At 43.1% G+C, this 11,008-nt stretch overlaps 1 protein-coding gene across 1 annotated transcript; it reads right to left on the bottom strand.

Moving 5' to 3' along the window:
• Positions 1 to 8,019: 8,019 nt before the first annotated feature.
• Mrpl51 (mitochondrial ribosomal protein L51) lies at positions 8,020 to 10,588 on the bottom strand. Its single transcript, XM_028754482.1, has 3 exons — positions 10,344 to 10,588; positions 10,147 to 10,257; positions 8,020 to 9,364 (listed from the first exon to the last, which is right to left on the bottom strand). The coding sequence occupies exons 1-3, from the start codon at positions 10,420 to 10,422 to the stop codon at positions 9,168 to 9,170; spliced, it is 387 nt and encodes a 128-aa protein (XP_028610315.1). The 5' UTR covers positions 10,423 to 10,588; the 3' UTR covers positions 8,020 to 9,167.
• Positions 10,589 to 11,008: the final 420 nt, after the last annotated feature.

Genomic DNA, 11,008 nt, shown 5'->3' with positions numbered 1-11,008 from the left:
TGCACACAGGCCTTTAATCCCAGCACTTGGGAGGCAGAGGCAGGTGGACCTCTGAGATGGAGGCCAGCCTGGTCTACAGAGTGAGTTCCAAGACAGCTAGATCTACAGAGAAAAACCTTGTCTTTAAAAAAAAAAAAGTCTAAAATCAGCTGGTGGTGGTGCACTCTTTTAATCCTAGCATTCAGGAAGCAGACAGAACTCAGAGGTGTTTGGGGCCAGCCTAGTGTAAAGAACAAGTTCCAGGCCAGCCAGGATTACACAGAGAAACCTTGTCTTGAAAAACCAGAAAAAGAAATATGGAAGTGTTTGTTTCTGGGAAGCTAATTCTATGGGTGGGCAGAGGGGAGTGGGCATTGCTGTTGGTTCATAAAACTTTCTAGTCTTTTCTATTAGCTAGACACTTATATTACTTTGATTTGGGAAATATAAATCAAATATTCAGTCCCCCTCCCCCTCCTCCTTCTCCTCCTCTTCTCCTACCTCCTCCTCTTCATTTTTGTTTTTTAAGGGCCTCTCTCTGTAGCCTAAACTGGCCTTAATGTTGAGTCAATCTTCTTCCCTGGGCTTGCTTGAGATTGCAGGTGTGTACCACCAGGCTTGGCCCCTTCCCTTTTCTGAGCTTAGTTCATACACCATATAATTCATTCCTTCATTAGGTGGTTTTCTTTTCTTTTCTTCTTTTTCTTCGAGACAGAGTTTCTCTGTGTAGCCCTGGCTGTCCTGGAACTCACTCTGTAGACCAGGCTAGCCTCAAACTCTCGAACTCAGAAATCCACCTGCCTCTGCCTCCCAAGTGCTGGGATTAAAGGTGTGTACCACCACCACCCGGCTAAGGTTTTATTTTCATTTAATGTTATTTGTGTGTATTCTTTTAGACAGGGTCTCATATAGCCCAGGCTAGCATTAAACTTCTGGTCGTCCTGCCTCCATACACCAAATGCTGGAATTATAGGCATTTATTACCATATCCAGCACAATCCAAACTGGTTAGTTTTTCTGTTTGTTTGGTTAGCTGGTTGGTTTTAGTTTGGGGTTTGTTTGGGTTTTGTTGTTGTTTGTTTTTGTTGTTGTTTTGTTTTGTTTGAGACAAAGTCTGACTATACAGCTCTGGCTATCCTAGGACTCTCTATGTAGACCAGGCTGGCCTCAAAGTCACAGATGTTTGATTGCCTCTGCCTCCCAAGTGTTGGGATTAAAGCAGGGTGTGACATGACCAGTTCTAAAGTGGTTAATTTCCTCCCTCATATGACTTTGAACCTAGGGCCTCAGGCGCATTGGCTCGACTGTACCATTGAGTTACATCACGGTCCCTTTAAGAGGTTTTCAGTATATACCTTGCAGGACCATTACTACTACGGTGTCTGATTTTTGGTTGTTGAGTTTTGAGGCAGAGTCTTGTTAGGTAAGCTGCTGGTTCTCACTCTGTAGACTAGCCTGACTTCAAGCTTGCCTCTGCCTCCCGAGGGCCCGGATTGTAAGCATGTATAAATTGCTCCTAACAAATTCCATATTTTAAACCTCCCACCCTGTGTTGGGGATTTTGAACCTAGTTCCTCACACATACTAAGTAATAGCTCTACCACTAAGCTATAGCCTCAGCCCACAGGCTTGAGCTGTGTGTGTGTGGAAGCCAGGGAGACAGCTCAGCAGTTTAAAGCATTTAATGTTCTAGAGAATCTGAGTTTAGTTCCCAGCATCCACACATCAGGCAGCCTACAACGGCCTGTAGCTCCAGCACCAGGGGAATCCCTCAGCCTCTTCTGGCTTCTGCCAAGAATCACACAGGAATATGCACAGTTGACTCTCCCAAAGACATAGACATATATACAAAAATAAAAGAAGAAATTTTTTTTTTTTCAGAGGCAGGCAGATTTCTGAGTTCGAGAGTTCGAGGCCAGCCTGGTCTACAGAGTGAGTCCAGGACAGCCAGGGCTACACAGAGAAACCCTGTCTCGAAAAACCAAACCAAAAAAAAAAAAAAAAAAGAAAGAAAAAGAAAAAGAAAAAAATATTTTTAATTATATCATTTGTGTTTTGAAAGTAAATAAATAGGGGCTGGAGAGGGTCAGCATCTAAGAACACTAGCTGCTCTTCCAAAGGACCTAGGTTTGATTCCCAGAACCCACATGGTAGTTTACAACCAACCCTTCGTAATGTCAAACCCAGGGGATTTTATGTCCTCTTCAGGTCACCAAAGGCCCATACATGGTGCACAGACATTTGGGCCAAACACTGACACACATAAGGTAATAAATACATCTCCCTAAATTTTCTATGCATTTGCCTTTTGTTTTGGCTTGTTGTGATTGAATTGTGGTTGGTTGCTTTCATGCAGTGCTGAGTGAGGCTCAGGCCCAGAATCTTGTCCATGTTAGGTAAGCTCTCTAGCAACTGAATTATAACCTCAACCTTAGTAAATAAACCTTCAAAAAATAAAGTTGGGTATGTTTATGGTCCACAGCATGATCTCTTAAAGATATATACTTTGAGGATAAAAAATTATAATAAATGGCTAAATTGAAGACTGTCTTACATATATGTCTTATGTTTCTAGTGCTGTGAAGAGACCATGGCCGAGACAAACAATCATTTCATTTGGGAGAGTGCTTACAACTTCAGAGGTTGATGCTTGCCCATCAGCAGAGAAGAGGATAGGAGCTGGCAGCAGGCACTGGAGCAGCAGATCAGAGTTTACATCTTATCTACAGATAGCAGGCAGACATCAAGAAACAGATACAGGGCCTGGCATGGACTTTTTCAAAGCCGCCCCCCCCCCATGACACTCCTCCAACAAGGCCACATCTAGTCCTTCTCAAAACACTTCCACCAACTAGGAACCACGCATTCAAACATATGAGCCTATTGGGGCTATTCTTCTTTTTTTTAGATTTATTTATTATTTAATGTACATGAGGACACCATTGCTCTCTTCAGACACATCAGAAGAGAGCATCAGACCGCATTGCAGATGGTTGTGGTTGCTGGGAATTGAACTCAGGACCTCTGGAAGAGCTCTTTACCACTGAGCCATCTCTCCAGTCCCTATTGGGGCCATTCTTATTCAAACCAATATATTTATACACACACACACACACACACACATTATATATTAAAATTACATTTATTTATTTATTTATTTATTTATGTATTTATTGTGTGTCTGTGTAGTCAAACTTTTAGAAAGGATTTTGTTTATGAATATATATTTATGAATTCATATATATATATATATATATATTAATATTGAGACAGTGTTTGAGGCTGGCCTCTAGCTCACTATGTATCCAAGGATGCCCTAGAACCTCCTGAGTGCTGGATTACTGATGTGCACTGTCATGTCCAATTAACTCAGTGTGGCAGAATGAACTCAGAGTTTCCTGCATGCTAAGGAAGTAGTGTATCATTTAAGCAACATCTCCAGACCAACCTAACATGTTTGGTTTTTGTTTTTGTTTTGTTTTTGTTTTTTGTAGTTAGAAGAATGTAAAATATTCTCTTAGCAATCAGGTATGGTGGCATATCTGCATAATTCCAGCACTTGGGAAGCAGAGAAAAAGGTATCTGGAGTTTAAGGCTAGTCTCAGCTACATTGTGAGTTCAGAGTCAACCTGGGTCACATGAGACCCTCTCCTTAACAAAGCACATCGGTGTTTTGAACTATGCTGATTTTCAAATCAATACTACAGGATATATTAGGGCTTCTATAGCCTCTGATGAACTGAATTCCTAACCACTTTGCAGAAGCCTCTTTATTCTGACACTATTAGCAAGTCAATTTCTGAATACCAAAACCCCTTATCTGATCTAGTTGTCTGAAGGCACCATTACCTAAGCAATTCTCAGCCAAACAAAGCTTCCTGGTTTGCCAAATATGTCTCAGGACTAAGTTATGCAAAGGCTCTTGTGAATCCTTAGGAAGAACAGCTCCATAAGCCTCAGATAACAACCACTGACTATTTACAAAAGCCTAGGTGTTTTCCCACGGGAATTCATGCCAGATAAAATAGCTATGCTAAATTTCTGCTACACAAGTGTTATAATCTGTTGCTATTAACTGATTTCCTGTTGCTCGGAAACCCTGTGCTCTCTGACTAGCATCTACCACTTCCAGGGCCTCTTCACACAATCCCTGGAGAACCCTGTACGTCCTAAAGCCACTCTCCAACCTTTATCCCACCCAAAGAGCAGCAACTAAACCAGGTCTGCTTCCGTAGACATGTCTATTCCGCACATTTCAGTGAGACAGCATCATACAGCATTTGGCATTTTATGACTGGTTCTTTGATCAAACATGTTTTAAATATTCATCTGTGTAGCATGTATGGGTAATCCATTCTTTTGGTAATTGAATAATAATCCATTGTACGGCGGTACAACATCTTGATTACTTTTTTTTAAATCAATTGATGGACACTTGTCCTTTTAAAACATTACACTTATTTATTTGAGGGCAGGCATGCACATGTAGAAATGAGACTAGTTTGAAAGAGTTGGTTCTCTCCTTCTACCATGAGGGATTAGTTGCAGGGATCAAACTCAGGCTTACTTCAAACTCATTATGTATCTGAAGAAGACCTTGAACCCCTGATCCTCCTGCCTCTACCTCCTAGGCACCTGGATCACGGGGCTCTGCCATCAGGTAGACATTTGGTTTGGTTGGTTCCTCCTGAGGTTCTTTTCCTCTTTTGACTACCACAATGAGCTGCATTGTCATGAACCTTTCTGCACTTGTTGAACAGATGCTTTTCGGTTCTCTTGGATGACACCTACGAGTGACATTACTGAATTATATATAACTCTGTATTTAGCTTTGGGGGCAACTGTGGATTTCCCAAAGCAGCTATATCATTTTACTAAATGTAAGCAGGTCTGTAGGTTTCTTCATGGCCTGACTCTTCTCAGCTTATCTTTAGGCACACAAGGTAGGTCCACTAACAAATACCACTCATAGCTTTGCTGTGCGATGGCTCCATGCTATCTCTCATCTCTCTGCCATTTTGTTTTGCATCATTTGCCTGAAAACCCAGTTACCTCTCTACACTTTTAACATTCCTTTAAGATAAATCAGTGGTGGTCACCTTCAGGAAGCCTTCCCTGCCCTTTACCTGGCCCCCTGGGTAGGTTAGGGATTCTCTCCTGTCTGCATCTGTAGAGTAATTTCCCACTGAGTTACTAGCACTGAACCTTTCTAAGCCCTGCTTCAAGCACTTCAATCTACAGTAGCTCGCATGAGTGCATGCACACACACAGTTTTCTTACTCTACCCATTAAAAAAAAAACAAAAAAACAAAACCTCATGCGAGGTTGGAGAGATGGCTCAGCAGTTAAGAGCTGCTCTTCCAGAGGTCCTGAGTTCAATTCCCAGCAACCACATGGTGGCTCACAACCATCTATGATGAGATCTGGTGCTCTCTTCTGCTGGGTAGACCTACATGTAGACAGAATACTGTATACGTAGAAAATGAACAAACCCCAAAACAAACAAAAACTCATGCAACAGTACTTTTCCCATGTGAGGGCCATACTAAATGTATATCTTGTTTACATGTACATGCTGCACCAGAAGGGTGAAGTCTTTTTACAGGCAGTGAGAGCCCTGGTCTGTGGTGTACATGTCTCCAAGGTCCTTCCACACAATGATTTGGTGTTTGTTGAAGGGAAATGTTGCATTCTTTTTCGTTACAAAAACAATACAGCTCTGTGTTTGAAAAATAAGACTTTTTGTATCTTACAGCAGGAAGAATTTATACAGGCTTCTGGAGCTGAGTTGTTAATTCCTTCTTCAGTAACAATCAGATGTCATTAAAACAGTTTCCTCTCCCTTTTCTACTGTTTTTCATTCCCTTTGGGTTTTTTTTTTTTGTTTTTGTTTGTTTGTTTGTTTGTTTGTTTGTTTGAGACAAGGTTTCTATGTGTAGCCTTGGCTGTCCTGAAACTTGTCTGTAGACCATGCTGGCCTCGAGCTTACAGAGATCCACCTGTCTCTGCTGTCCAAGTGCTGGAATTAAAGGCATGTGCCACTGCCTGGCTTTTTTCTTTTTTCTCTTTCTTTTTTAAAGATGTGATTTCACTGTGTAGTCCAGCCTGGAACTTGATAGGTAGATCCAGCTGGCTTCAAACTGACAGATGCATGGGCCTCTGTCTCCTGGGATCAGTACTGGGATCAAAGGTGTTTCCCACCAGGCCTAATGACATCATGACTTCTTAGCTTCATTTTATTGAGCCTTGTCACTTGCAATTTTTGCCCTTTGGGATCAAGTCTCTAAGTAACCAAGCCCCAAGAGAGGCTGAATAGTAAGACCATGTGCAAAATGAACCTTAGCTGGGGCTGGCAAGGTGACTCAGAAGTACAAGCACTTGCTGTTCTTGCAGTGACCCTGGTTTGGTTCTCAAAAAAAAACAAAAACAAAAACAAACAGACAAACAAACAAACAACCTCAACTACCAACTAAGTAGATGTGAGTGATGTCTTAGACATGTCAGCCCACTGCTGAATATGGCCTCATGACAGTAAAACCAAATGAACCATCTAAAGAAGAAAACCCAGAGAAAAATGAATTGAACTTGTTTTCAGTCATCAAATTTCAGAATAGACTGTTATGTAATAAAAGACCATTGACACAGAACTGAAAGATTTAAATCACATAGGATAATCACCCTAATTCTTCTGACTTCAGAGCTCACTTGAGTCTACAAGCAACTCATTTTCTTGTGTTTGCAGTACTTTTGAATTTTTAAATTTTATTTTACATCCTGCCCACAGCTTCCCCTCCCTCCTCAGTCTCTCCCTGCCACTTCTCCACACTCTGATCCCCACGCCTCTCTCCTTCTCCTCAAAGAAGGTTAGGCCTCGGTGGATATCAACCAGCCATGGCATTTCAAATGCAGTAAGACTAGGCACCTCTTTGATTAAGGCTAGGCAAGGCAGCCCAGTTGGAGAAAAAGGTCCTGAAGGCAGGCAGCAGAATCAGACAGCCCCTGCTCCCACTGTTAGAATTCCTTCTAACCACAATGTGTGAAGGGCCTAGGTCAGTCCCATGCAAGCTCCCTGGTTGGCAGTTCAGTTTCTGTAAGCCCCAATGGGCTCAGGTTAGTTGATTCTGTGGATTTTCTTGTGGTGTCCTTGACCCCTCTGGCTCCTACAATCCCTCCTCCCACTCTTCCAAGAGAATCCCAAGCTCCGCTGTTTGGCTGTGGGTCTCTGTAACTTTTTAAAAAAAGAGATAGGTATTATCTAACCTTGAACATGACCACTAAATATGAAGATTAAACAGGAACTTGAAACTGGACAGGAAGTCATACATATAATCTTGTCACTCCAGAGGCAGGAGGATGGGTCTCAGCTTGAGCTATAAGAGTTCTAGGCCGGCCTGAGCCTGAATTACAGAGTGAGAGACTGTAGGGTTTTTTTTTTTAATTTACTATTTTTATTATTTCATGTTTTACATGCAACTATGCCTGTGCACATGTGCATGCCTGATCTCCATGGAGAGCCCAGAAACTGGAGCTACAGCCAGCCATGAGTCACCATGTGTATGCTGGGAACTAACTGGGGTCCTCTGGAAGACGGCTATTAACTATTGAGTCATCGCTCCAGCCCCAAGACTGTTTCAACAAAACAAAACTAAACAAAAGATGCAAGAAAAATTCCCTGGATTACTTCTGTTATCTCCAGACTTCTCACTGAACTGATCTTTATTTAAACACAAATTTAAACCCGTGTGGAAAATGTGGTGGTGTAAGCCTTAGCTCCAGCACTAATGCAGATCTCCATGAGTTCAAGTCTAGCCTGGTCTACATACTGAGTTCCAGGATAGCCAGGGATACACAGAGAAAACCCTATCTCAAAAAAACCAAAAGAAATAAATAAAACTGTCACAGTGAAATCTATTATTTTTGCAATATACTAACTAAAACAAAATGCAGGCAGAGTATATAGTTTACTATACAATAAGCACCTGGTATATTCAACACCCCAGCACTATGTCACAAATAAGAGTCTCTTAGAGAAGCCCACAGTCATGCTTTCAAGTGTTTTATTTCATCTGAGCATCTCTCTCATAGCCCTGGTGCTTAAGCCTCTATTAGAATATCTTTATTAAATGACATTTTTCTTTTCTAAAAAAAAACCCAAACAAACAACCTCAGCATGGTAGCAGACACCTGTAATCCCAGCATTGGGAGGTGGAGACTGGAGGGTCAGGAGTACACATTTAGCCTCTGCTATGTAGGAAGTCCCAGGTCGGTCTGAGCTACAGGAGACCTTGTATCTAGAAAGCAAATTAAAAGTAACTACACATGAAGACCAAGATTCATTTCATCTCTTTTCATCAGCCTCTGTAGCTTGGGAGGAGACTCTGGTGACAAATTCAGCTTCCTCTCCCATGTGTACTCTCCCATGACACTTGACATTTCTATTAAAAAGCTGAGAAAGGGCCAGGTGTAGTGGTACACACATTTATCTCAGCACTCAGGACAGAGGCAGGTCCATCTCTGAGACATAAGGCAGCCTGTTCTATAGAGTAAGCTCCAGAGCAGAGTTATTTACTGAGACCATATTCCCTTCCAACTCCTCTCATTTTGTTTTTAAATGGGGTGCTCAGTTGGTCGAGTGCTTGCCTAGCACAAGGGCAATCTGGGTGTGATCTTTTACACTTCATAAAACTGGGCGTGGCCCAAGATTATCATCCCCAGTACTGCTCTCAAGAGAATGGGAAATGCTATTCTACTCAGAAAGGTTCCCTAGTTTATTCTGATGAGAGCAGTACAAAGTGTAATTTCACTTTCCCAATTTATTTTGGTGTGGCGGAGTCTTTAGGAACAACAGCTACACTTCCAAGGGCCCGTGCAGCTGGGGGCAGAGCATTTCTCTAGAATGAGCAAGCCCCTGGATTCATCGCCAAGATTACAAAAAAACAAAAACAAATCTTTAAAAACACACATGAAGGGCCAGTGTCAGAAAGTGCCAGCAATAAACCATCATAAGTAATCTTAACAAAAGATCATGTGACTTAGGGATGTGCATGAATGAGTAGATATTGCACTGTGCATATCAGATTCCAAAGAAGCCCATCTTTATTACAGAGAGCACACAAAGCTCTTTCCTTGCTGGGATCAGTCCTGCTCCCTTCTCCAGGATGACAAACATATCTCTCCAGCTCCCTGTCCTATCTGTACTTCCCACGTCGGTTAAAGTGTTTGTAGAGATATCTGATCCGTTTGTTAAGGTTGTGCAGGTCCTCGATGAACATTCTGCTTCCCACCATTTTCTTCTTTCGGATACAACGCTGCAATTCATTTCCTCTCCAGCCTCGAAGCCATACTGGGCCCCTGATCAGTTCTTTTGGATGCTTTTCGAAATTCCCTGTAATGTGACAGAATATACTAGTTTCAAGAGAAGAGAAAGCAGCCTAGACCAACTAGGCCTTCACCACGCTTTCCTCTCCCTGAGCAGAACTACTTATAGACAAGGCACACCAGCACAGTACAAAGTACAGAGTCTTTGTAACACTTGCTTTTCCAAAGAGTTCTACTGCCAGCACTCTCAACTGAAGGTTCACGACTGCCTGTAAAGCAAATTCTGGGGAGTCTGACACCCTGGATCTGCAAGTTCTGGGGAGTCTGACACCCTGGACCTGCAGGCCTTACTTGAACAGCACATGGTACACATTCAGGAAAACGAACATACACAAAAGTCTTATTTAAAAAAAAAAAAAGAATAAGGACTTTGTAGCCAGAATGTTTGGGTTCAAATACTGATAGCTTTTGGCACTCAGAACAGTTCACTACTAACTGTGTTAGTAAGACTGAGTACCAGACTATTCACTAACTCAGACTGATCTTGCCTGCTTTCATCTCCTAAGTAACAGGTTTGTGTCACCAAGCTAGCCCTGGGCACATTACTATTCTCTACACAAATAAAACCAAAAGAGTCATGATAGCATACTAAACATCCTTTTTTTTTTTTTTTTAAGGTTTCTCTGTGTAGCCCTGGCTGTCCTGGAACTCACTCTGTAGACCAAGCTGGCCTCGAACTCAGAAATCCGCCTGCCTCTGCCTCCCAAGTGCTGGGATTAAAGGCGTGCGCGACCACCGCCCGGCTAAGATAGCATACTAATCTATCTGCAACTAGGAATCAAGTCCTACCCAGGATTCCAATGTTGTCGTATACACCAAACAGAGCCCTCTTCTCGTTCCAGCGATCAACCACTTTGGGAGGCGGAAGAGTAAGCCTTACATAGGCCGATAGTGGAACACCTAGGGATGGAAAGGAGAAGAATGAATCGGCACTGCCGATTAACAAGCAGTTAGCGGGCCATCCTACCTACACATTAGCCACTTACCCAGAGAGAAGCTTCTGCATGTTGAGGTCATCCAGCCCCATAGTCTCCTACTTGCCGCCCAAGGGACAAGCCCTGCCATTACTCTAGCCTGTTCACCTCAGCAGGGAAAGCAAACCAGCCGGAAAAGGGGGAAACAGGTGTGAATGTCAAAGACAAGACACAGGTTACAGTCCCAGGCGGGACTCACACGACATTGACACTAAGAGAAGCCATTTTGGGCCTTACCCAGGTAGCTTAGGGAACTGACCCGCCTTGGCCCGCACTCCCACACGCCCCGCCCTTCAAGTTCCGGCCTCTCCGGCGCGTCGAGTTAAATACTTCCGGTTTATCCACTGGAAGTGTTTGGACTGCTGTGGTGTCTCTTGTCGCAGAAAAAGACGCCCCTAAACTGAGATTCCGTTAAAATAAGCTCTATCCTATTTCCTTGGGCGTCCTCAACTGTGAGGAAAGTAGAGGACGGGAGCCCGGCGCTACCGCAAGGTGCCCTTGCGCCTCAACGGGTTTGCTGAGGCAGTGTATTTCCGGAGTTTACAGGGCTGGGCGTCACATGGTTAAAACCTGGACTGGATTAGGCAGCTTGGCCCTGCCTCCCGGCCTGCGGAGGGATAACGGGCCATCAGTCTTAGCGGACTACAGCCGCGATGCCCGAGAGAGCACACTGATCC

This window comes from Grammomys surdaster, unplaced genomic scaffold, assembly GCF_004785775.1.
Source record: "Grammomys surdaster isolate TR1022 unplaced genomic scaffold, NIH_TR_1.0 126013, whole genome shotgun sequence".
In the NCBI taxonomy this organism is placed as follows: Eukaryota; Metazoa; Chordata; class Mammalia; order Rodentia; family Muridae; genus Grammomys; species Grammomys surdaster.
The sequence above is the reverse complement of the archived record's forward strand: the minus strand, read 5'-3'. Positions and strand labels throughout refer to the sequence as shown.